This window comes from Pomacea canaliculata, linkage group LG3 (genome assembly GCF_003073045.1).
Source record: "Pomacea canaliculata isolate SZHN2017 linkage group LG3, ASM307304v1, whole genome shotgun sequence".
Taxonomy (NCBI): domain Eukaryota; kingdom Metazoa; phylum Mollusca; class Gastropoda; order Architaenioglossa; family Ampullariidae; genus Pomacea; species Pomacea canaliculata.
In genome coordinates, this window is record NC_037592.1 from 21,265,461 (window position 1) to 21,293,140 (window position 27,680).

The 27,680-nt window shown below is 41.7% G+C and overlaps 1 protein-coding gene across 1 annotated transcript in view; it reads left to right on the forward strand.

The window, feature by feature from the left end:
* The first annotated feature begins 1,492 nt into the window (after positions 1-1,492).
* The window catches only part of LOC112559559 (glutamate receptor-like), a 38,654-nt gene continuing 12,466 nt past the window's right edge, over positions 1,493-27,680 (forward strand). Inside the window, 8 exon segments of the mRNA XM_025230891.1 lie at positions 1,493-2,007; positions 14,076-14,231; positions 20,581-20,642; positions 20,644-20,830; positions 21,574-21,767; positions 26,686-26,739; positions 26,967-27,140; positions 27,403-27,606. Of these exon segments, the coding sequence (XP_025086676.1) occupies positions 1,614-2,007; positions 14,076-14,231; positions 20,581-20,642; positions 20,644-20,830; positions 21,574-21,767; positions 26,686-26,739; positions 26,967-27,140; positions 27,403-27,606 (1,425 nt within the window). The 5' untranslated portion in view covers positions 1,493-1,613.

The window sequence follows — 27,680 nt, forward strand, 5'->3', positions numbered from 1 at the left end:
CGATTCTGTGTGGTGTTTGGTGTAGTGGGGTTGGTTGATATGCGCTTACTGATTCCATGTGAAGGTGTCAGCTTAACCTCGTAGCCTCGTCATCACGAGTGAACTTTGCGCCGTCACCCTCGTGCCTCTCCAGACCAACGAGGATCTTGGAACGGCTGCTCATGATAGGCTGAGGACACTGGAAGGTGTTGTCTCTTGAAGCACCTTACGGCAGCAGCTCTGTATCAGACCACTTGAAATAAACTTTCTGTGCGTGATATGCAGAATGTTTTCTTTGGGTCAAAGAATTCGACTCTTAGAGGCTTCCTCTTCTGAAGAAGTTTATGATGGCAAAAATAAGGCATTTGCGCTTCAGAACACATGCTCTCTCGGGCATTCCAGGGTCACTCGTATGCAGCGCGTGCAAATATTTTGTAAACAGCGATCAGTAAGGAGATAGTCGTGGAATCAATACTGGCTTCTTTGTTCTTAAAAAGGGTAATGATGCCGACATCCCTCGTGTCTTGTGCATCGATTCTTCTTGCCCCGCGTAGCCCGGAGGTTCAGGCCATGGGCTGCCCATAACTTCACCAAGCTGATGTTAAAATGCTTTAAAGCACAGCTAACAAATACACCTTCTTCTTGGAAGAAATCAGTCTCTTTCCTTCAGTTTTCCTATAAATAATCCGGAAATACTATGTACACAATGGTAATGACTTTAATGGTTTCCGATATTGCCATTGTCGTTATAGGGACATAAGGATAGACAGCAGAAACAAAGAAAGACGAGCAACAGGAAGTTGACCTTAAATGAATACTGGTATAATAAAACTCCTTGCCAAGAGAAAGATGTATTGGATGAGTCCTCTCAGACAAATATGAAGGAGCTTAGCAGTGCTCGGCCTGCGTTGTCTAATTCTCCAGTGACGGCAGACTGGGATGGGGCCGGGGTGGAGGGCAAAGTGCTGGCCAGAAGTCAGGAAAGGGAGAGAAACCGATACAGACGGCTGGAGAAACGAGCGGAGCGGGAAGTGGTTGTGGGGGTCGGTGGTGGTGGTGCACAAATCAATACTTACGAAAGAGAAGTTGTCGTGGCCTTTGTGAGTTCGTTAGACACTTTGGCTCTACAGGAGAATTGTTCGGTGCCGGGGAAATGGGATCCAGCAATGCAGGAAGACCTACTGCGATAGACACAACAAAGAAATAAAAAGAATAGAAGATACACGTATTACAAAAAAAGGAAAACAATCCTGAAAACAGACAAACAGACACGCAGACACTTTAGGATGCAAACAGTACCAGAACTCTATAGGGAATTAAGAATAAAGAATGACCACTAAACCGTGTAATTAAACACAATCAATGATGGAGAGAAAGTTGGAAATAAAAACAGTCAGCAGTTAAACAACTCGTCGCATCCCTCATCTATCAAACACAGCATTTAGTCTCAAGTGCAGGTGAATGTGCAAACAGACCAACAGAAAAAAAGAGCGATGAGACGGCAGGATGCAAGGGGGCGGGGAAGTGGGAGGAGCCATGCTAAAACAGTTGTCCGCTGGACTGCTGGCGTGTCAAGATGCTGCACGAGCGGCTGTACAGCTGTCCGTTGGACTGCTGGCGTTTCCAGCTGCTGCATGAGCGGCTGTAGGGAGCTGCTGGACTGTCGCCCACCTTCACAGTTCACAGCATCCTCCCAGCGCCTGTCCGCCGCGCTGGCGTGTGTGTGGGAGCACGTGCAAAGTGCAGACCACGTGACAGCAGCAGCTTCTCAGCGCACGAGCGTCCAGGCCTGCGCCTTGGGAGGGGGAGTCGTGAGTGTGTTGGTGGAGGACCCATTGACTGGCGATGGAGGAGAGACGAGGCGTAGATACCTTCACCGCCATTCAAACTGTGAAGTCCCGCGCCAGGCGCCAGTGAACGTGTGTCACACCGGCAATATGTTGGATACTGTGTTGTTGTGCCACAATCTTCGGTGCTGCCTCCTGGCGGCCTGTCTTCTGAGTGCTGGCTCCCTGGATGTCCCTATTGGTAAGCAAAGCTCGCATGTTACCTTTGTTTTACATTTTTTCGTAAACGATCTCTTCTGTCATGAAACAAAAATATTAGAAGAAATCGGTTAATTCGTTCTGGCGTTCGAAAGTAATTATAACACGAGAAGAAAGAATTATCAAACAGATCATATTTATCACTTTGAACTGACATGGGTTGTTTCACACGAGTTTTTAATTTGTTTTTGTGTTATTTAAAAGAAACACACGCGCGCACTAACGTTAACACACACACGCACACTAATATACACTTAAATAAATTTTATTATTATTTGCAAAATGTTCAAATTCTGTTTTTATTTACAAAAATTCCAACTTATAATCTGCCAAAATAAGAAGTAAGACTGTATTACAGACGGTTAATTTCAAAGACTTCCCAAAAGAGAACAAATAAGACTTAAATACTTAGTGTTCTTACCGAGCTCTGAATTGAGAAGATATGTGATTCCATCTTCGAGTTAGAAATTAAAAATTTCAGTCAAGGATATCGATAATGTCTTTCCTTTCTATGAGTTTAAAGAATTTGCAAGTTTTTGTCAATCCACGAAAAACCAAGCATACACGGCATTTAAAGTTTTTGTCTTTTAAAGATGAAACTTGCTTGTGTTTTGATGTGTAGTCCGACAGGCAAACACAACACTCAGCAAAAGACAATATTTTGGGCGGGTTGTCAAGCCTACTGACCCACTCCATTCATATGTGCTTATCGGCTTTAAACGATTTATTAATACATGTCACACACACATATATATATCAGGCTACACTAGTCACTTTTGTGATGTAAGCCTCGGCAGATTCGTGTGTCACATAACCACGTTTGTCTAAGGTAAGCCACAACAACCACGTGTATGAGACATGCTACAGCAACTACTTCTGTAAAGCATGCCACTAGAGCAACACCCCACAATAATATCAATCGCTACTGTAACATGTACTTCAAAATTTACAAAAATGAAATATAACATAGACGACTTTGGTCGTGTCGTCTCAAAGAAATCTTTTACATATTTAAAATAAATTTGTTACACATAAAACTATGGGCTGGTCCTTCTTTCCTACAGTCATCAGACGAGTATGAAGGTGAGGTGATGTGGTGGTCAAGGTTTGCAAGCTGAGAGCTGTGGCTACAGTTCTCACCGCAGGTTTTCGTTTTGTGCTTATCTATTCCTCCTTGATCCTTGTGGCCTGCCTTCCTGACTACTGAGCTCACGAAATGCCCGGATGTTTTCACGGTTTGTACTTATAAGCGTGAGGCTGCTGTCATCAGTACAGCAAACTCTTGGCCAGTGTGTCTTCAGTCGGTCCTGCATGGTTTTTACTGGATCATGAAACCATTTGTTGGGTCTACTACTCCTTTGACAAACCCCGCAAGGACAAGTTGGTCAAAGTGCTTGTTGTGTCAATGGATGTCCAGGGGTATACTGGTTGTACTGGAGGTCACATGGTAGAGTGGATGTGTTTGTACACTCGTACACATGCAAGCACGCAAATATTGCTACTACATACAGCACCTACAATGGAGTCATTTCTTGACATTAAATATTTCGATGACAAGCAAAGCAGCTAAAACAGCAATCAGCTGGAAATCTCGCGCCAGAAGGAACATTGGAGAAGTGACTGTCCTCTGAGAGTAAAAGGCCGGTACACGTCCTCCAACGGTCCGGACAGCGCGAGGCAGTGTTTACCTGGGAAATTGCTTTCACATTGTGTGTCCGCTCCGCTGCAGCAAATATGCATTCATTCCACATGGCATTCTCGGTTTGTCTCCAGACGAAAGTACCATTCTGTAATGTGATGGAAATCCGCAGCGGGATGATACTGCAGCAGAGAGGAATGCTGGGTAATATAAAAATATGGTCACGCTAGGATTAGGTCTTTGCATTTGCTTTACCTTGAGTTGGTTTAACTAGATTTCACCTGCGTTCGCGTGGTTGAGCTAAATAACGGTGTTGCATGCACTTCAGACCCAATCAAAAATTGCATCTCTATTTTCACAGAAAAATAAACTCTGCACATATCGTAAAAGAGTAAACTTTCCTGAAATAAAGGAACCGCCTTTAATTTTCTGTAAAAATTGGTTTCAAAGGTCAACGGAAATCAGTTAAGCAACTGCTTAGAAATTTCTATTTTCTTCCTACAGGTGCTGATAAATAAAGTGTTATTTTGGAAAAGATACGTTGGAAACCTTTGCTCAATAAATATCAGAAGGCATCAGACAAACCATATAGTTTCAGTTAAGAATTCTTCATAGAACTGTGCCACCAGGTTCCTATTCATGAAGAATAATGTTAACGCAGCCAGAGTATCAGTGACCACTCTACTGGAAAACAATAATCACTATTGTGGTGTGGAAATGACTAAATAAAGCATAGGGACAACAAAAGCTCTACACCCTAGTGTGTGTGGGGAGGGAGAGAAGGAGGTTAGCATTAAAACAGCTGATGATTAGTCTGTATTTCTGGAAATGCAGTCGAAGGCCATGTAAATAAACTGAATAGAAACCAAATATAAAAGTAAACATTTTCAAAGGAAGATATAGAAGTATTAAGAAAGTACGAAGGTTCCAGAAATTTTTTCAAAAGACAACACTGAGCTACGGTTAGTGGGACACTGGTCTGCTTGGATCTTGAGAAGCCGGCGAGAACGTTAGTGAAAAAATTTATTTAAACTCATAGTCAGCGAGTATTCCTTGAATTTTAAAGCATAGCCTTTGAAAACACATCTTTGAACACTTTGTATTATTTTTATTTTTAAATCTTGCCATTAACGTATTTTTTGAGAGTTGGACTTCCCACCTGACGCATACGGATGTTTAATCGATAACATAAGGCTAGAAAAACATTCCTTCTTGTCATTTCCCCTGACGAGATACAAAATAAATTCAACGGATGTCAGCATTTTTAGGAAAAATTGAACTGTGCTAATCATTACTAGAACACAAACATAAAGCAAAGGAATAGACAGAAGGACGCGTTAACACGTAGTTGACAGGAGTATGTTGACAGTCACACCTACATACCTGTAAATAAATATTTACACGACAGTTAGTGCAGTTATCAGTCACACCAACATGCCTATAAATAGACATGTACATGACAATCAGGGCAGTTCTCTTTGGCAAAAAATAATTAGTTTCAAGATGCTAATTAAAAACAAAGCCCGTGTAGCTCGTGGTTGGCCTAGTAAGACAGCAAAAGATAAATAAATGATTCATTGACTCAAAAATCTTTTGCTTGTCTAAATTATTTTTATTTAAAATTATTAATAAATTGAGATAAAAATATACTGATATATATAATATCTCATTCCTTTCCTCTAAACCTCCCTCCCCCTAACATACAGACATAAAGAGAATGAGGTAGAGATTCAAACGGAGGTGAATTTGATGACTTAGTGACTGGAAGAACAAAACATGGACATTAATATTTCATTCCAGTTCATACGCAAAAGTCAGTTTTAGAATAAAGTCACATTAGGTTTATCTGTAAATGCTGTGATTTTTAACCAGGTCGTTTCGATTTTTTTTTTAATGGAAGAAACAACAAACATTAATGTTTTCCGGTACAGCTTGACTCTGTTCTGTCCGATAAAACAATGTCAGGTCGCAGGAAATGTTTTCAGCATTGCATGACTGTTATCTGATAAAACAACATTGGGACTAAACAGATATTTACACAGAGGACTGGAAAAAAGCCGGTGGCACATCAAACGGTGGTTATCATGTGAACGTGATACTCGTCTGCTATGTACAAACAACACCAGAAGTAAATTGCCTCTGGCATTTATGCACTTGCAGCCTCTCAGTATTTCCCTTCTGGTCGCTGTAAAAGAATGTTCTTTGACAGCTTAGACAACTTAGACACATACTACATTCTCACGGAAAGAATTACAGAACTAACTGCGACCTCCTTGGTCTCAAGACAGAAGAGTTTACGACTGGACTGGCCTTAAGACAAAGACAGAATGAAGGAGGACGTCGATAGTCTCAAGACAGAATAGAATTTACTAGGACTTTAATGGCCTTAAGACAAGGAGAGAATTAACTGTGACTTTAATGGCAAGTCGTCTTCAGCAAAATTACGATTTTTTTCTTCTTTGTCTGCTTTTTTTTTTTTCCTTCAGTTTCTTTCCATTTCTTAAAAAGTTTACTGGTGGAGAAAGCCTGCTCTTGCCTTCGTAATCTACGCTGTGAAAGAGTTGGAGGAGACATCAAAGAGACTTCACAAGCACGAGGGAACGACAGAAGTTCACGGAAGCAGATCTTTACAAAAGCATTTCGGTCTTTTGGTGGAATCCCCAGCAGCCGAACAAACATGCTTACTGTTTGTTTCCTGCAAGGATCATGGTTATGCAAACCTGCTTTCTTCAAAACCTATCGATTTATTTATTCGTAGCTCCCATATTTAATAACAATATATATTATAAGAAAATATAAGAAAAACAATGATAAAAGTGGTGAGATCAACAGAATGCAGAAAGCTAAGTCCGCCATGTATGAGCTTTGCTCGCGGCTGCTGTGAAAGGTAAACAAGCGATGAAAGAGCCAGAACCTCAACACATCCGACAGGGACGCAGACACATACACAGATGAAAGCTACAAAGACACTCGAAATCTTAAAGCAAGGGCACACAGACACAAGGACACATTTTATATATATATAGCTACAGACATTATAAGCATAGCTACAGAGGCATTAGCAACATTACAGACATTATGTACAGAGCTACAGAGGCATTAGCAACATTACAGACATTATGTACATAGCTACAGACATAGCTACCGAAACATTATGTACATAGCTACAGAGGCAGTAGCAACATTACATACATTATGTACATAGCTACAGAGGCAGTAGCAACATTACATACATTATTACATAGCTACAGAGGCAGTAGCAACATTCACAGACATGTACATAGCTACAGAGGCAGTAGCAACATTACATACATTATGTACATAGCTACAGAGGCATTAGAAACATTACAGCAAGTGCAGGGAGGTCAAATAAGTCTGTTGTTCAGAAATCTTAACGTTTTTCAACGGTCAACTGAAGCACAACGTTACGCACGGGGTTCAAGTCGAAGTTTTTGAGGAGAGAGTAAGGTTACTGAAGACTAAGGTGAAAGGCTGTGTGCAAAGTTTAATTAAAACCGTGCGATCTAAGAGAAAGGCGAATGGGTAAGACCTGTGCATCACGATTCATTCTCGCATTCATCTCGCAACTCGCCCGTGCACGCGAGAGTCACGCGCTGTGAAGACATCGCCAACTGACCCCACCAGGCGGCGGCTTACTGGTCGCAATCAAACGTGGCGCGCATGTAGTTGGCGTTTGATGGACTGGAGAGGGTCTGGCATGTCAGACACGAGGTCATGCAAACATTGCCCCGGGTATTCACTGTGCAGAACCAATCAGCGTTTGGCGTGTCCCTTAATTGCCTCGCGTCATTCCAATTACGGGTGTACCGCGCGTGCAAGCTTTCAAGTGTTTATCAAAGAGTTTTGTCAGACTTAAAATGCTCTTTTCTTTTTTTCCTGGGAAACAATTTTTTAATCAAGCTGTACAAATGTTAGATGTTGTTTGTCAAACTATTCTTTCGGCCACTTGCGCTGAACTGAGCCATTCACACACCGTCATTAGGGAAGAAATATTTGCTGATATTGTATTTCATCAAATAAAATTTTATGCGATGAATTTTGATTACAGTTCTTTTTTTAACATTTATGATATATTCGGTATTAAAAAAGTTCCCATCATTAGTCTTCACCGACTTTTCCTCTGACGTGTAACCCTGGCCGGGTTTCTTTTTCCTTCCATCAATTTCTGGTCCGCCATTCCGGTTTCCTTCCCTCTCCCTACTCGCTCTCTAGTTTCTGTTCTAACCCTGACATTAAAATCCGCACAAATAGTGTAGCTTTAATGAAAAAAATATTCTGGTCCTAAACCAAGAACTGGCTGAAAGATGCATAAATATCAGAGAATGCCCGACAAACGAGAGAATAGAGAGAAGCTGAACACTATGCATTTTCATTTTAAATCAAAGGGAAAAAAGAAGAGCACCGACATTTTTATTTCTCCCTCTGGCCTCACTAGTCTAGCTTGTCGCTATGAGAGACAAGAGAGAGGACACTTACAATTCCATCTAACCTCTGGTGGACGTGGCTTGCACGGGGAGGTAATCTACTAGCCTGCACTTGGGACATGGGTTACAACACGTGACTCACGTGGGGAGGTAATAAACTCGCCTGCACTCCGCCATGATTTCCTGGAGAGACTGCACAGGCAGGACAGCAAACTGATGTGTGTAATAACGGACAATTGTAAACAGGACAGAAGCTCAGTAAACAGGTACTGCTTCTTTTCCAAACACATCTCTTTCCGTGCTTCAGTCTTCGTCCCTCCTGTTCTAGCAACACCAGGTCTGTCTTCCTTTCCGTCGCTGTGTGTGTAAAAAGAGAAAGAGAGAGGAGGGAGGGAGGAAAAGAGATTTTTTTAATTTAAATTTGACTTTGAAAAGTTTTTTTTTAACAATTTGTATTTTCTAATAATTTGTAGTAAGACTTTTTACGACAACATGTGTCGATACAGTTATCATCTGTAAAGTAATATATACATTTTATATTTTCGTCGTAAAAGCTCAGTTTTTTGTCATATGCTGCATCAGCTGTTCTGAAGTTGTGGTTCAAGGGAATACCATTGTGGTTTACAGTCTGGTTTACAGTCTGCTAGGAACCTTTGCGTCAAGAAATAGAGAGGGAAACCAGCCTGACACCCACCCAGTGCCTGTGCGATTCCGTGCCTGTCTGCACACGGTGACAAGGCTAAATGAGAAATCGCGGCCCTCGTCATCGCTCTTGAAACTCCCCAGGCCCGTCTCGTCTGCTCATGTGCCTGTCCGTCTGCAACCAGTAACTTTTAAGAGGTAAAATGACCTAGACTTGGGCGAGGAAATAAATAGAAACGGTTATTTGTCTTTGACGGTGATGTAGTACTCAAACTTCTCGCTCTGTCTTTCCTTCTGCGTGAAGGAGCGGATTGGCTGGACGGTTGGGATTATTCTCGAACACTTTAATCTGCAGCTTTCAGGTAGAACCACACACCCTGTCTTACTAACAGCCTGCAGGTAGTATCATACCCTGTTTTGACTGACAGCCTGCAGGTAGCACCACACAATGTCTGCTGCTCCTGGTTGCCCGATGATAGCATCTGGGATCTGGCTCAAAATGTAGCAACCACTTACAGCGTGTGTCTTCTAAATAGTGACTGGTAGTGTAGGACTGTAAGATGGATGCTTTCATCTGGTGCATATTCTGGGTTTTACATATTCTGCTTCTCGTTGCTTTGGTGGCTTTTGCCTTGTCCTCGTTCGCTGACGCCGAACATCATGGCGGCTCACATGGCGGACAATTTCCTTCTCGCGTATCTACCCAGCCCAGTGTTTGCGCCCCACCATCGGGCCTCCCACACACCGACTGGACCAAGCACATCTCGGCGTCTGACCGAGAAGCATAGACAGAGACTATTAGGGAAGGACGACAAGAAAAAAGTGAAGAAGCGAGGGTGTGGAGCAAGGGTGGGAGACGTCCGGCCCGCGAAATCATTTGATCCGCCCCGGCCTAGACAACCGCAGGCGCGACTCCGAGCTCAGTAAATCTATGGGGGTTTTCTTGCATATAATAAATAAAAAATGTATGTTGAGTAAATCATAATGATAACAAAGATTTGGAGAGCCAAGCAGGGAATGTCCATTACGAGATAGACAGGACACATACGAGACATGGCGGGACAGACACGTAGACTTCTCGCCGGCTGCCTCGGTCTAGAGGACGATTCTGGAGAATTATGCATGTGACCTTCACAAGCCGATGGTTTACTAATTTCTATTTTGTTTGTTCTTGATACGTGAGCTATTCTTAGACACTGTCAGCTCTTACAATAAAAAAAAAAGAAAGAAACATTGCTGTGTACTTCAGTGTACAGTAGGCCTACAAATGTCCAACATTATTCTGTCATGGATTTCCAAAGGATGAGCAAATAAAAAAGCTTTGATAACAATTCATTTGGGTTTATTAGTTTGTTGAATTATGTGCAAGCATACCTGTGTGTGTCGCATGTGCATAGATGCTTTGTAAATGCCATTAGGAAAAATTATGTGTGAATTAAATATTCATTTTGTGGCCTGCAAATTATGAACAAAGGGTCCCCAAGGATCGATTTACTTTCCTTGAATTGAATATCTTTGAGGATTTTTCTCAAACATTTTTTTTTGAACGGTAACGATGAACACTTTGCCTGATTTTCAATATAACTTCCAGCATTTGGTATTATAGAACAAGACCCAAAGAACATTGCTTCTATGTTGTAATTTTGATCATTTTTGTTTTACTTCTGTCTCGTTTCATTAGTTTTCCGGTGTTTAAGTCCTATTTTTGAAGCAGTTTTGGTCAGATGGTTGACCTTTTACTATGCTACCTAGCGACACGGTGATTATCCATCAAGGGAACTAATAAGTACTCTCGTATCTTATTCATGGACTTTTCACCTGTGCTTAACACCATTCGGCTACACTCGATATTATGATGTCTGGTAGAGCTAAATGTTAACACTATCCGAGTAGTCCTAATTAACAAGTTTCTTCGAGACTGGCCGCAAAGCCTGAGCTTAAGAGGATCAGTAACAAACATCATAAATAAAAGGGCCCCGCAAAGGTGTTTTGTTACCGATACCATTCTCCCTATTTACAAATAAAACCCTGACAGATTTCTCCAACTGTGCTCACTGGTGACATTCTCATATGATGTGGGACATGGTTCAAGGACGAGGACTGCTCACAATCTTTCCTTTAGATAGAAAATTAAAATTCGCGATTTGAGGAAAGCTGTTTGGTGCTTAATGTTTTTGAAAACATCAACCTGTCTCTTCCTGAGTGATTATTGGCAGTGAGATAGTAGGACAGGTGCAAAGTCAGAGGTACGTTAGGACAGTGATTGACATCGTTCATGAAGCACATTGGAGTTTGTTCCTGTTGAGGCAACTGGGAATTTAGTGGTCGACATCCCTGTCTTCGAGTCGGTCCAGAGACTACATTCAATCTATGTGGTTCGGTGTCAAGGACCTTGGTCAAGACTGGTGACGAATGCTAGTAAGATCCAGTAATCTTTCCACAAAGACCTTTAGGATGTTATACACTGCGACCCTAGTTATAAAGCGAGGGTAAGTCGTAAGGACAAGCGTCTTGTTTCCAAAATTGTAAAGGGGTGTCCATACCTTGCATTTATTGTTTTGCCCCTGGATCCGTAAAGCAGTGGCAAAGGTGCCGTATGATAGAGAAGCAGGAAGTACTGTCCGAGGGATCTGGACATCACTTTATTATTCAGAAACAAGACGCTTTTGCTTGAGTTGCCAAGTTTCGCCCTGCGGAAACATCTTACTCTTGCTTCATAATTACTGCCCCAGGGCTGTGAGGTTAAAAACTGTCAGCACTGCATCACTCAACCCTCTCAACCTCTGCATCCCCATGTTTGAATGCTACTCTCTAGCCGCAGATTGAAACAATTGGTCGCCAAGAAGAGTGCTTTTACCAAGTTCTTCTAATCAAATGCAAATCTTTCTTGGGACTGGAAACTTTTCCCTAGTGCTCTTATCTTTCGCATGTAACACTCTGATGTGCCCTGACAATCGTCCTCGGTGGGTGGTTGATGCATGACTGTGTTTTGTTGTAGTTAATTACTTGTGGGTGTTGTCAACGAAGAAAAATTTGTATTTCTGTTGTGGAAAGAAGTAGACGATAAAGACTATTGCATTGTATTAAATTTTCTATTATCCATTATCGAGCAGCTCAATGGATTAAATACTCAAATTGCTAGTCCACGACTTACTTTAGTCATGGTTCATTTATAAACTAGAGATCCTCACATCTTTGTCCACAACCTTTGTTTGTACTGGCTCTTGTCACGTGCACTTGCATTCGTTGTCTCCCTTTCACTATTGAGTTCCTTGAATTATCTTCTCAACCGATCTTGATTCACCAACACTTCAGTTAGGAAACCAAGTACTTCGAGGACAGGCTCTACTGCTTCTAGTCAACACATCTACTGACATCAAGGGCTTTTACTCTCCAGCAAGAAGGTTGCCTTCTCCTTCAAATGGTGTTTATTCGCCAGCCACTTTTTACTATTCAAAGCACTCTGGCCACCATCACTGTGAATATTTGCGCGTCAGTCCAGAAAAGAAACGGGTAATATGGCGTCCTTCTCCTACTTACACAGTGCTTACACTATCGACCACTCTCTTTAAGCCTCTCAAATGTTTTTTCCTATCCAGTCTCTGACCTGCGGTCTTGTGTTCCTCACGCCTCATGTTTGGTCTCGCTCTGATGGCGACCACGGGGCTGGCGACTCGATGAGTTCCCCAGGAACACCTCATGGGTGTGATGAATCACGACCACTGTGTTCGCAATTCGAAAAATTTCAGAGAGGTATTTTTAAAATCTAAGAAAATGAAAGAATGTCTGTTAATGCATTACAATACTTGCATTACAATAATTGTGGCTGATGGTGTGCGCGCTCGATAATAGTCGCAGAAGTTATTATCGTAATCATTATTTTTATTCAAGTTCTCACTTTCCACTGCTTGTACATTTTTTAACCAATACAAGTCTTTTTCTTTAAACGGTGTAATTATGACGGATTGTGTTTTTATAAAAGGTGCATTTAATTTTGAAAAACGTTGTGTGCGTTAGAAAATAAATTTCTTTTAATCAACTCACGCATTGTACATCACGAGCTTTTCACGGGGGACAGAGGACAAAGGTGGCGACCGTTTGCTGGATGCGGTGAACTGGAAGGCAGCCAAAACAAGTATCACCCGTGGTCACAAAAATGGTTTTGAAATTACTCCATGTGGACTTTTTCTTTTCGTAAACATTTAGCGATTTTGTAAATAATAATGCCAAGCTTGCTCTTGCCGTAAATCTTACTTTGTGTTTGCTGTTGGATTTGATGGCCTACTTCAGGGTTTTGATGAATTTGCTCGAATAATTAAGTGTTCTAAATGATAATTAATTAAACTATAACTCATCCTCTGGCAGGTAGAGCCAGTTTCATATCGTCTGCTTTCGCGCACTCACGCACCTGAAGGATCTCTAGTCTTTTCTGAACTGAGAAGTGGGCGGTGAGAATACCAAACCACCCTAATACACACTGACACACTCTGACACACACTGACACACACTGACACACACTGACACACACTGACACACACTGACACACACTGACAGTGGAAATCCTCGCCACTGCGTCTTGTGTGAATACGTAACAAAGCAATATCTGTATTTAGCTTACATAGTAAAATAGTGATACTATCTATTACTCGGTCTTTAACTAATACTCATGACAAAACCGTGGGAAACCTAAATCCCGGTATTTAGCTGACAAAAACTCGATGGGCAACTCTTACAACTATGTATTTAGCCCGACAAAAATGTGAATTCTTCTGCAAATGTGTATTAATCTGACACACAAATAAAAACAGTGGAAACCCTCACAGTTCTGCATTCAGTTGACATACAAAAAAAAAAAACAGTGGAAATATCTACATGTCTTTAACTAACATGTGTGACACGACAGGTGACACACGACAAAACAATGGAAACCTTACAGCTCTGTACATAGGTGACACAGAAATACCACTGGAAGCTTCACAGCCATGCATTTAGTCGACAAAAAAGTCGGTAAGACCCTGACAACTCCATCCTCAGCCACCACCACATTGTCCCTCCACGTCCCTCACACACACTCGGTGCCTGAAGATACAAGACTACCAGGACTGACCTCGTCAAGGAAGAGAGAGAGAGAGAGGAAAAAACAGTTTTTTGGCATGTTTAATTCGTTTATATCCTGTAAATTTTATGAATATAGTATCAGGGTTAGGGTTAATAATGACTTTCTTTTGAGAGAAAGTGTGATAGCTGGAACTATTTTAAACACAACATATTTCTGCACTGTAAAGGCTAAAAGTCTGCTTTCACATGTTTCATCTCCTCCCGCAGGCGCCATTTTTGACAGCCGTGACATCGAATCGCAGAAAGCATTCGAATATGGCATCATCCGCCACCGCCAGAGCCCCCAGCGGGAACCTTATTTCAAATTCAACGTTACCATGGATACAGTCGACACTGCTGACACATTCCAAGTCGCCTCTGCAAGTAAGTAATGGAATTTAAGGCAGTGCTTACACACAGCTTTTGTGTGTACAGATGTCACAGGGGACATCACAGCGCTGCTGCCCACAGTTGATGCACCGGGGAGGCTGTAGGGACAGAAACACCCAGCAGTCCGTCCACAAACAGGCGGGAGCTTGAGGCCACAGAGCTTGTGCAGGTTCCCTCACCATTGCTGCCACTCGACACACACCACTGAATCTTTGTGCATACAGTGCACGTGCATGTGTGTCAGTGTGTCTGAACACTCCCTAGATGCTACCATGGCGTGTCTGATCACTATCATGCCCTGTAATATCACTGCTAATCATGCCCTGTGTGATCACTCTCCCTATCATGCCCCGTGTGATCACTCTCCCTATCATGCCCTGTGTGATCACTCCCTATCATGCTGTGTGTGATCACTCCCTATCACACCCTGTAAGATCACTCCCGATCATGCTCTGTAAGATCACTCACCATCATGCCGTGTCTGCTAAATGACAGTTTGAGCAATTGCACTACACGACTCTTCGTGTTTCGTTCTTTTTAGCGATTTCGAGAAATCCAATTTTTAAAAACTATAATGAAGGGTGCTGACGTGTCTTTGGCCGTGATGGGAATCAATGTTTTCCTGTCACGTGATGCCTTCTGTGGGTCAATATTTGAAATTGTCCATTTGTTTCACTGGTAATGGAGATTATTTTCATTGGCATTGCTTTTACACCGAATATTAATGTTTTTTCGGTACCTGCTGTCAGATTGTGTATTTAGTATACCAAACATCTCTTAGTTTGTTTGTATTTTGTAAATTATTCTATTTTCATTCCCTAATTCCCTTGTATTGTTTCTCGTGTGTTTTTCATTTATGTGCATTGCACGTATGGAGGTCACACAAGTTTAAATCTTCGCAAATTTTGTTTCGCCAGGAGCAGTTCCTATTTCTTAATCAAGACCAAAAGACCAATAAACTTTAGAACAAACATCTGACAACTCTTGTCCTCCTGCATTGCCATTTCCGGTGATATTTACATTTCTAAATCATAATCAACGATCGATCTTTATCTGAGTTTTAAGTAACATTAGATGCATTGGTTCAATGTGCATCTAAGAATTCCTTTAAACATCGGATTTAGAAAATCTTGTGACTTCTTGCAAAAGAAAGGTTTGTGCAATGTTAGATCGATGAGGGTGGTGGAAATGTGTAATTAAGCTTAGAGGGAAAGAGAATCCCTTGAAGTTTATTTAATGTAAAATAATATTTGTCACTGGTAAAAAAGTTGTAGAAGCAGACAACACAGGCCTTACATCAACTCCAATCCATTTACACGATGCCAGTCTCACCAACAGTAGGTATAGCAGCTTCCATCAGCTCATCACAGGAACCTTTATATCTCTATTCTCCGATTCAAGACGCATTTTTTTCTGGCTCCAATATGTTAGTGAATGTCTAGGTCTCCTGTCTTAATGTAGAACTGGAATTGGCAGTGCTTTATGCTCTTCTTTAGAAAGACCTTCAGGCTAATGAACAGTCGTATGTTTCGGAGATTGGGAAACAGTGGCAGCCAGTTCATCAGGAACTTTGCAGAGAGAGAGAGAGAAATAAGCAGGAGATAGGTGCTCAGATGGATAATGCAAGGCGGCCTAGTGAGAGCAGCTGGACAAAGAATGATTCGTTCACTTGGTTTCCTTTGAAGATACTGCAAGCAACAATTTGATGGACGAACATCTTAACTGTAAATATTTTTTGTATGTGATGTATTAATAATTAACCTGAAAGCAACGTAGTGATTGTGAAGTAAGTTTAAGGGTTAAAGACCAAGAGAGAAGATGAGACAGGAATGGACGCAGCAGGCTTCATGCCCCCAACTTGTATCATTTTAGTGTCCTCTTGTAGTAAAAGTATCAGACTCTTAAAATGGCCTATGGTTAAAGACAGTTGGAGAAGTCTCAGCTGCGCTTGTCTCCAGGGGGCTAGTAAGGTTTGTGTCAGCCGCAGCTGCAAGGCCTCTCAGAATCGATGTCTCGGCGAGCCACTTTGTCTTCCCGTCTGTTCTCTCACTTTACCAAATTGTTCCGGCATGGGCAATATATTTTCGTCAGCATTTTCGGCAGGCAATTTCTGCCATTTTTTTTCTCTTGGGAAGATGAAGCTCCTGAACTGAGTTCTCTCTCATCCCGAAATACAAAAAGAACAATTTAAATGTGTCTTGGGTCAGTATACATGTGCACGTGCACGTACGTTTGTGTGAATTGTGTGTATGCGGGTGTGTACGAGTAATCTGCATTCTAACAAATTCTAACTACTGGCTGAGATCATGTGTCGCAACCTTCTTACTTCTGACTTTCACGAGTAAGGGCCTCCCTTCATTCACTCTTTTTTCTTCCTTTTCTTTCTTCATAATGTAGCTGTGAAGGAATCGATTCTGTTGCATTTGTTTCTCCTGAGAAGCTTACATTACACAAGTGAAATAGTCCTTACCTAATCATCAAATAATGTTGAGCACATTCCGCTACAATCAACACCCGTTGACCATTTGCAAGAGCATTTCATTTTCTCGTTAATGTTGAAATTACTCCATTTTCTGATTTTTATCTTAAAATAATTTCTGGAATAATGTCGAACTTGCTGCTTTTAAAATTTTCGTTTGTCGCTTGGAATTTTTTTTTTCTTGGGTGCACGCGATACAATTTGAAATCTCTCTCTCATATGAATTTTTCGTTGTTTTAAAACACAGAACCTCTTGAATACTTATATAATGTTATATTTCTATCTTTGTTTAATAGAAGAGTCTACCCTTTCCAGAAAAAAAGTTTTTCTTTTATTACTTCAGAGTGATCACCCGTGATTACAGTCACAGTCAACGACAGTTGTTTCCCTGTCAGAGAACAGGAAGTCTGACCTTATCATTCCTCTCCTGAACCCACAATAAAGACAAGAATGCAAATCCACGGACGTGACGTCAATAATTAAATAAGCAATTTTCAGCCCTCGTCCAGCTGACTCTCGCCACCACATAAAACGGCGGTACACGTGTCAGTCCCTCCAACACTTCACACTACAAAAACCAGAAAAAAAAAGAAAATCATGCAGCTGTCGACTTTTGGAAAGGATTTACTGCTAGAAGCTCAGCCAGAGCCAATTATCCCTAGAGATCCTTGTTCCTTGAGGAGACTAGAGAAAACCTAAAAATAATGAGGTCTGCGCCAAGCCATTTCCTGCAGCAGTCCCGCACCCATTGTCAGGTCTCGCCGTCCACCTCCACTTGCGTCCATTTCCTACAAGCTACTGTTGGCCACTTTGTTTTTCCTCCTGCTTCCCCCCAACATTCTTCTATGCTGCATCCGAGAACACCGTGTCTCCCAGGTCTTATACAAACACGCCGACATTCTAAACCAGGCATGTCAGTCGATTCTCAAAATTACCATCATCATCGAATTTTTCTTTTTGTTTTTTAGAATTTTCATTTCGGCAGCTGATGAAACCTGCAGCGACGTGTTGCCGGCTGACGACAACAAAAACAATTGTGATCTTTAACTGTTCTCTATCTCACGACCGCAAGATGTGACAGCGATTCAGAAGCCTTCAACTTGCCTCCAACATATGGCACATAGTCACAAGTCTACAACATACACCAAGCTTCGTAGTCCTACAAAATGACCCCCAGGATATGACTGATGAACAGATAAACTCATAAACTTACAACTTGACCAGTCAGTGCCATCACTGTAATCACTGGTTTATTGCAGAGATACGAGTGCCATTGAAACACACAAAGTAAAGGCTGGTGCTATTTAATGGTGATCAACAAGATATTTATCTCTGACAAAAAAAAAAACAAAAAACAAAAAAAACAAAAACAAACAAAAAAACACAGTGAAAAGAGATGTATTCCATAAAGATAGAATTTTATGTTTATCTCTTGTTGTAAGCTAAACCCTCACACATACCAATCCCATAAAAAGAAACTCGAGAGGTGCGTGTAAATCTTCAAAAAATCTCCTGTACATGTAACCAGAAAGCAGAGGAAAAAGCAATGTTCTTAAATTTTTTTCCACTTCGTCCATGTTATTTAATAAATTGTTTTCTAAGAGCAGACAAATCTTACTAAATGTGTAATAGTCTTTTTTTTTCTCCAGATTTTTGGTCTGCAGAAGCTAGGCTCCTGTGGATAAAATTGTCTGTCCCCTGTTTATGCCAGTGTCTGTCATGTAGGGGGAAAAGCTGCTGGCAGAAGACAAAAATTCAGTTTTCTGACGTGGGGCTTCTTTAATTCAAAATCTCTTATGTCTATACACGAGTCTACGTTTATAGTCGTCTTCATTTCCTACCCAGTCATTGAAGACCGACGTTTCCTTCCGCAATCTCTCTCTCTCTTTGGGAAGCGAGTAGTCTAGTGGCTAGTGGCTACAGCAGCAGTTGGCTCAGCTGTGGAATGGGTACCCGACTCCTTCAAGGGGTGGGAAAGGTAAGGCTGTGAAAGAAAGATAGTCTTCGTCCTCAAAAAAGCTCTTACACAATAAGGGAGGGTCTTCAATAATGCACTCCTCCAACGAATCTCTTGGTCTATACAACACACACATTACAATAAGCTGGACTAATATAGTACAATGTAATAATTAAATCGCTTAATCATTTTACATGCCAGAAAAGCTACACATAATTATTTACATATATCCTTGTGAAGTAGTTTTTATAACATATACAACTCATATAAAGAGAGTTCTGCATCGTAGGGCTATACAGTTAAATAATGAAACGTCCATATGGCTGTTTTGTAATGAAAGAACTTATCTACATCATAGCTATTTTAAAACTCATTAACAAAGCAGTCAAAGTTTATGTCTCGCTTGTATATATCAACAACGATAAATAAAGAATTTGTTACAACTAGCATCAAACGAACTTCGAAATCCAGCTAGATAAATGTGTATGTCGTCAGCAAATGAAGATAATAAGACCTCTTTATCTGGGACTTTGGTTCCTTTAATAGTTATATTGTTTCTTAAGTTTATTGCCATTAATTCTGCTTATAGCAGAAAGACTTAATGTGATAGGAGACCTCCCTGACTACAGCCACGCCCTACACAACTCTCTTAGAAACTGTAGTGCTCAGGCTTCAATATTCAGCACCGATAATAACCAAAGCTGTATGTCAATAATAACCAAAGCTGTATGTTCCAAACATTGTCAGAAAATCTCTTCATTTTTCATTTCTACAGGACAGTCTCTGTTTGGCCCATGGGTATTTATTATAGAAATCACTAATTTTTATACGATTTGTCCATTCGTAATTACCATAGGAAAATTAGGCACCGTTATGTGAAGCTGATAGAACAATTGACAATTCCTGAGTGAACATATCTACATGAAAATTTAAATAATTATTTTTCAAGTAACTTGAAAGGCTGGCATTGAAACATATCCCTGTGATTAAAAAATAAAAAATAAAAAAAGAGAAAACAACACAGACGAAAAGAAAAACAAAACAAGAACAAAATATTTGCAAGAGTATAGAAAAGAAAAAAAAAACCCCTCAAAAGACATAAATAAGTAAACAAGCACAACAATTTCTGTTAACAGGGTTGGCAAGGTGACATTCCATTTTCACATTTGCCATGAACAGTGCTAAAGTATTCCGGCATTAGTGGTGAACATGTCTTAACAGTGAGTGAAACTTGCAAGAAGCCTTCAGCTTAGAAATATTTATCTTGACAAATCTTGGCAACGAAGCATTAAAACGTGTGTCTTAAGAAAAACAGTTCGTCTGTCTACAAGGCTAACGCCAAAGGATATCTGGTTGTGCCTACGTGTGTGGGTGTCAATGTATATATATATTGTATGTGTGAGTTATTTGTGAGTGCATAGTGAGCTGTGAGCAGTTAAAAGATTAAAAAAAACGACCACTTAGGTTACGAAAAATTTATCTTTTCTTTCACCCCATCTTTCTCTCTCGTTATCTACTTAGCTTATTCTTCCTCCGTAAATAGCGAGGGCTAAATGAAAAAAAACTAAGTCTTGCTTACTTTACCACTCTCCTTAATAAAGAATTTTCACGGTCACTCTCTCGACAGCGTTATTCTTTAAATAAAATAGATGACAATAAAATTTCTTACTCTTTTAATAAAATTTTAAGGTTTAGTCTTGGACCAAGACAAATTTTAACCCTTAACCTTATACCATGCCCATAATCATTCCATATCCGACTCGTAAACGATTCTTGACTGACAACTAACTCTACAGCTGACAGAGCAAGACTGACAGTTTATAGTAACAGACACGTGACAACACAGTCAAATAAAGGACACCAACACGCAAATACAATTAATGGACTAATTAATTCAACTGTTTCAGTATGTAGACAGATGTCATCAGGCGTGTTCGCCATCTTAGGACAGAAGGACTTTTCCTCGGCCTGACATCGTCCGCTCCTTCAGCAACACCTTCCACATGCCCTTTGTGACGTCATCGCGGGGCGCGCCCTCTGCACTCAACGCGTTCAGCTACGAAATCCACGTGCGACCTGACAACACTGCAGCCATCGTGGACATCATAAAACACTTTGGCTGGCGACACATATACTATCTTTACGATTCAGATGATGGTGAGCTTCAAAACAGTTGCCTAGCGACAATCAACTTCCGCCTTCCGTGACTTCGTTTATGATGGCGGGACAGGATTCTTGTTTTATTTAGCGGCCATCTTGACCGGTGTAAAGTGGGAGTTGCAAGTGTCTGTCGTGTGAAGATTGTTGTTTAAAGTTAAAAAGTTAGTAAGCTGTAAAATGTTAAAAGAGTTCTAGAAGTGAATTGTTATTTTGCACCTTCACGCTAAAAAAAAAGAAAATTTTTTTAGACATTCTTAAACCCATGAAATATAATCCATACATGAAAAAGGTTTATGTCGCTTCAAATATAACCTCGAATTACTGATCTTTTTTCGAATTAAAGGATGCTTGCTAACCAATAACTGCACATGGCAGCCTTGATCGTAAAAACAAGAACACTAGAGTCTGTCAGGTTACATTAACTGTTTTTATGGAAAGTTTATAGCATTGAAATTTTTGGATGTTTAGCGCTTAATCCATATAACATCGACTTTCCCTATTTAAAAGGATTTTTTTAAATTTTAGTTTTTTTCATGAATTCTTGGGGTTGCCTTGAACTGGATTAACGAGACTAATAATTTCTTGCCATTAATGCTGAAATAAAATCAAGTATGGCAGGTTTCCCGTTACTTGTTGATGCAGAAGATCTCCATGGTTACGGATGTAGTGATAGTGATTTTGACTGTATTCTAACATGTTGCAGGAATTTCGGTAAATGCAGTTTTTTTTTCGTGAAACAGGGTTGATGAGGTTGCAGCAGATATTTCGAGCGCTGAGTAACAACAGTCTCATCTGGTTCTCGGTCATTCGGTTTCGTGACGTCACGAGGGTTCATGACGAGCTGCGGTCAATTGACAATGGTACGACGAGGTCAGTCAAAACGGTTGTTCTGGACCTGTCCACTGATCTGGCTTACCAACAAGTCTTAAAACAGGTAAGGTTTGCTCTTGTGTAGACATTACTGTAAAATATTTCTTCGTCTTGTTTGTTTGTTCTCACAGATAAGAACGAGATGTGTGTTGACATTGTATTATGATGTTTGTGTAGATGACTGTAAACATATGCTCAATGATATTTCCAGGTGTTTGTGGATCTTTCTTCTTTTAGCCAATCGTTCTGATTATTTATTATATTGGTTTACTTAATTCTTGGATTAAGTATTTTCGTTCATTTTCCTTTCTCTGTACATTTCTTTGTCCTTTTACTTTCCTTGACCTGTTTCATGTTATTTATCTCTTTGCCTATTCCACCAATTGGTTAACCGCACTCATCTCCTTCCTCTGTAACTTTGCACTTCTTCCCTTCCACTAAAGTTTCGTTGCCTGCTAAATGTATCAAAAACTCCTCAAATAACCACCCCCATCTGCCGTCAATGGATGATGTCCCCAACGCCCCCCATGGAATCATTCTGAAGTTTTCAAACCAGACTGCTTCTCTCATCGGTCAGAGGGTCACCGTCGTCAAACCGAGTATTCGCCGTAGCAGCAGAGGGTCGAGGTTCTCAAGGGGAAAAAAAGCTATTTCGATTTGCCCGGAATATCCAAAGCAGTCCATCTTTCCTTGCACTGCTCTTCAAATGTTTGGCAGGGAACAGAGAAAGGCGTGCGGTACCAGACACCATCCCTGCTGTCCGACAAGTAAAAGCTTTCTCGCCCGCCTCTCAGTCTTTTGATCGCTGGCCGCGCGGCCAACTGTGGCTGTGGTTTTATCTCCGACTTTCTGGCCGAGCGCGGTGCCTGACACTTTGTCATTCGCAGACTATCTGCAGTCGGTGCCAGCAATGATAAGCCACCACTGCTAGGGTCAGTTTGTGTGTAGACATGCATTTATTATTGAGTTATAAACGTGTTTATATTGATTATTTGTTGATAAAAGAGGGGTTCCCCCAAAAAAACTCCAAAGAAGGCAAAACATCAAAACATTAGGGATGTCGGGTATTTTCAGCGGCTTGTTAGCTGATTGCTGTGTGTCATGAGGTATGTCAGAGACATGTTAGCTGACTGCTGTGTGTCATGAGGTATGTCAGAGACATGTTAGCTGACTGCTGTGTCATGAGGATGTCAGGACATGTTAGCTGATTGCTGTGTGTCCCTCATACATCTATCTAGAGTCTTGCAGTGCAATGTTCACCCAGCCCCAGAATGTCCATGTATTCGGCATTGGCGTTTTCACAGGGCATTATTCCATTGCTGTTATTTAAAGGCACTTTGGATGCTTCATGGTTTTGTCTTCCTTTTTGTCCCGCGTGACATGACAACCCAAAGTGGCATGCTTTAGCTAAATATTGGGTTTGAGCTGCATAAAAGCCACGCATTCCACCATCACAAGATTTTCGCTTACCGCCGCTAACGCAGACATGATACACAACCATAGGACTGCTGCTAGAAATAATGATGGCTGTTAATGATGATTATTGACCACAGTCTTTTTGGAAAAACCTTATATCAGAACTGGAGAAGAACTGCCTTTAAATTCGTCCGTAAGTCAGGGCTTCTCTGTATTTTTCCCTGGACAGGAGAAGCTCTGTAATTTTTTCGTGAACCAGTGCTGTTCGAGGGACGGACAGGTGGGAGGAAGAGGGGGACAGAGAAGACAGAGCGAAGCTTAGCAGGGAAAGGGGGTACAGGGGTTAAAGGTGGAAACCTTGACACTCCATGTTTCCAGGGTATGGCGTAGGACATGTCTCAGCGGCGTAATCCATCTGTCAAAGCTCAGCATCCAAGCCAACGAAGCGCATGGGCTCATCTGGATGAGGCATCAAAGGTAGAGCACTCTGTCGTTCTTGATTTATGAGGTGGTTTTAGCTGGTCTTTCTGGCCATCGATGGGACGCTCTTGTTTGAAGCCGGGTTTTCCTGTTATCCTCTATGCCATGTTTATGCGTTTATGCTGTCACGTGGCAGCGATGGTCCGGGTCATGACCGCAATGTCTTGACGAGCGCGGACACCAAGGCCGCAGCAGTACAGAGGACGCATCGCGGATACCCTTGTGTGCAGGGCACCCAGAGTCAGCAGCATGAGCGCAGGACTGCAGGCAGAACTACCCTGACTAACCACAACAACTATGTCACAGAGGGGAGGGAAGTAAGTCTGAATAGCGCAATTCTGCAGGACTTAAAGACTCAACATGAAGCCAACTTCTACAATAAAAAAGTATTTCAACGGGAGAAACCTAATTGTATGGATGGCTACTTTTTTCAGGCATTCTTTTGGATATTTTAGTTTCCATTTTCCTAATAACAAAAATAAGTCGGGATGGTGAGTTTGGAAAACACGATTACCTTTTCCAGACAGGGTTTCCGAGTATAGCTATACAAATCATACCCTCCTCCATCACCACCCGCCAGGAGGTTGCCCAGGGGTAGCAAGGCCTGTCTGACTCTGTCATTTCCACGTTGCGTCCATGCCGTGTGCGGCGGCCCGTGGGGGGAGGAGTGCGGGGGCTAATCATGGCGTGCTTGCCTCGCCTGGAGAAAGTGAGAGCAGAGGCGTTTGGCAGTTCCTAATGATGGCTTCCTACTCCAGAGGTGCCAGCCTACGGTTGTCATTAGCAACCAGCCAGCCCTGTCATTGGTGAACTCTGGGTCCATGTCTCATGCGGCTCGCAGAGCGGGTGGCACTGACAAGTGTAGATAAAGATGTCGGCAGGCGGGTGTGCGAGGGTGGTGGGCCCAGCGCCAGGTACAAAGTTTACCGCGAGTAGAAGGGTGAGAGCTAGCTTCTCCTAAACAAATATGTAATCAGTCTTAGAGAAGAAGCAATGTCTATGCAGCAGACACTAATTAACCCCTAATCTCAGAATGTTGGACAAGTTGTCTCTGAAAAGCCGCACGCTCGTGCATAGTGACTCATCCCTCCGTTGTTTTCTATCGATTGATCATCCTTTCACTTCGTCCTTCTTTTGTTTATTCCACCGTTCCTTCAGTTAATTCATTTTATTTCGTTCTTGTGTTTTGTGAAGTATTTTTTGTTGTGTTTTATTCTATATTGTGTAATACCGAGTCTCTGGTTTGGAAGGACCATTTGTGCCTTCTTACTATTATGTTTTCTTTAATCCAGCGCAGTCTGTTTATTTATTTATTTTTTTTTTTTTGGTTAAAAATAAAATGTTCTTACGTATGTTGTGGAAATCACTTTTTTTTCTCATTACAACTGAGCCCTCAGAAGACTTCGTTCATCTGTTCATCAAGACCTGAAGAATTGAAGCTTAAAAAAGTTTCTTTCGTTAAATTAAATTATTTTGAGATGGAAATTGCCACAATGGAAATCTCACTCGGGCAGACTTTTTTCTCTTTTCCTCCTGGAGTAATTTAGTTTTTCTTCCTTGAAATTTTTTTTACCCTCAGAATGTGGCCTGACTGAAATTTTGCAGCACACAAAAAGCCTTCCCATTCCTTCTGTGGGTCGTGCGCAGAGGTCTGTGCGCGTGGCGGCTAGAATGAAGATGCCATACTTGTTTTCACATCTTGTCTTTGGTTCCAAAATGGAACTTCGTCTTCAAAAACGCTAGACCCTATTCTAAGCTATTTACAAACGAAATGTGACATGTTGCTGTAATTATATTGATTACTTTTATTCCATGTGGGGTCAAAACATAACTATTTGCTTGTGCCACAACCGTTGTCCATGTCTTGTATGTAGAGTTTGCCTTCTGTGAGCACATACAAATTGTTATTGTTTTTCAAACCTATTATTGAGATTTATATCCTATGTCAATCTGTAGAACGCTTCCACTTTGAAGCCGTCTTCCTACGAGTATATTGTTACTAGACATGGGTACCCGGTCGGCGTCGGGGGTAATTTGACTTACAAACTCAGATATTTTTGCTTACTTTCGATCTGTCTCTCATTTGAGTAATTGACGGTCCACTCAATGTACCAAAATAGTGAAACATTCGTGCATTTGCAGCTGCTGCTCTCTGGCTGTCCCTTTCTTTAGTTGTTGAGGTCGACAGCTCACTTTAGGTAAGGGAAGTGGGGGGCAGTAGCACCGGCGTTTGGAGTCAAGGGGAGATAAACTATGCGGTGATGTGCCTTGGGGACGTCCCGTCTCCTGACTGTGGAGCAGATCAAACAGCCATGCGGGGTGGGAGGTGGAGGGAAGAGAGGGAGAAGCATGTAGTGAAGGGGAGATAAAAGTCCCCTCCACGAGATTCGTTCACTCTCTCCTCCCTTCCTCTCTTCACACTTTTCTCTCTCTCACACACACACAAGGCACCACTCTATGAGTAGTCCCCAGTACTTTTCAAACGTTCCTGGTCTTCATCTTATACTAAATAATAAGATGAACATCCGAATGAGTAAAAGAAGAAAGCAAACACAATGAATTCAAAGTGCGGAAATTGAAGGATGTATGCAAAAGTGTTTTGTGCATGTATTACTCCATGTCCGCCGCCCTTGGGTGCTCTTTGCTGACCTTAGGCGAGTGGAAAGAAACTCAACATAAATAATGTTTAATTTGTGAATCTCATCTTTGTCATGTGCCGCAATGACTTTCTACACTCCTTCTCCACAACCACTTTTGTATAGAACTATAATTTGATGTGACCTGTCTGCACTGATACTACATCTATATTAGCTTTTTGGTGAGCTTTGGGGAGTCGGTCTGTTTGTCTAGGGCTCTAGGCCGTATCACTCACCTTCCTGTCTTCCTGACCACCATGTCTCTTTGCGGTCACATCTCTATCATGTAAGTCGCCTTGTATTTCCCGATTTCCTAGTCCATTGTTAGCATTTATAAGAATTTGTGAACACATTTCTGTGCTGACCGTGCACACACGTTGACAGTAATTTTTCTTTCGTTTCGGGTTAGTCTCTCTGTCAGCTTACTTCATATACGGTTTTTTTTTTCAGATCCCTGAAGTTGGTATGAATAAATTTGGATACAACTACCTGCTAGCTTCACTGGTAAGATTTCCTTCGTCACCAGCAGCACTTTGCATCTGAAAGCAGAACTGTCTGTGGATGAATGGAGGATGTAAGTTGTTTGGACGACTGTTTGCTTTCATGAATGGTTGCGTACTTGGTCTGTGAATCTGTCAGTCGTGGTACATTAATGCACTTTACGGCTTATCACTCGCACAGTGATGTACAAGCAGAAGCCAGCAAAGCTCAGGGAATGTTTTGTGCTGCAGGACTTCAAGCGACTCAACCTGTCACGCTTCCGTCACGGCGGAGTCAACGTCACGGGCTTCCAGCTGCTGGACGAGCAGCAGGCGCCCTTCAAGGACCTGCGCCGCACCCTCATCGCCATGCGCGCCGGCAAAGTGCAGGACGACATGGAGGCGCGAGACGTGTACCCCCTACCGGTGACACAGCACACTACCTCCTCTGTCTGTTTGTCTGTCTGTCTTTCTGTGTGTTGGCCTGCCTGCCTGCCTTTTTCAGTCCTATCTTCATTGACTCCAATATGGTTGTCAGTGTACCGTTTCTTTATGCTTCACTGGTGGTGTGTTTATTTTTAAAGCTCGTATCTCTTGGTGTGCTGTATCTCATGTTAGTGATAGAAATATTACTGGAATTGCTAGATATGTCTCCCATCATTGTATAGCTAAGCATTATGGAATTCAGGTTGGAGCGGCCTTGACACTGGACGCCTTGAATCTCATCGAAAAAGGCATCATGGGAGTCATGGAGGAGGATCCCGACGTCTTCCGTTGGATCTTCCGGCGGGGAGATGTGTACAATTACAATCGTACCAGGGGGGTACCGTGCACGACACGCCCCCCTATACCCTGGATGCTGGGCGCTAAGCTGCTCTCCAAGATGAAGCTTGTGAGTCCAAGTTAGGGCAAGGGTTGCTGTTTGTTGTGAGTCGTTTTTAAGAATAACGAAACCAGAATTCGACT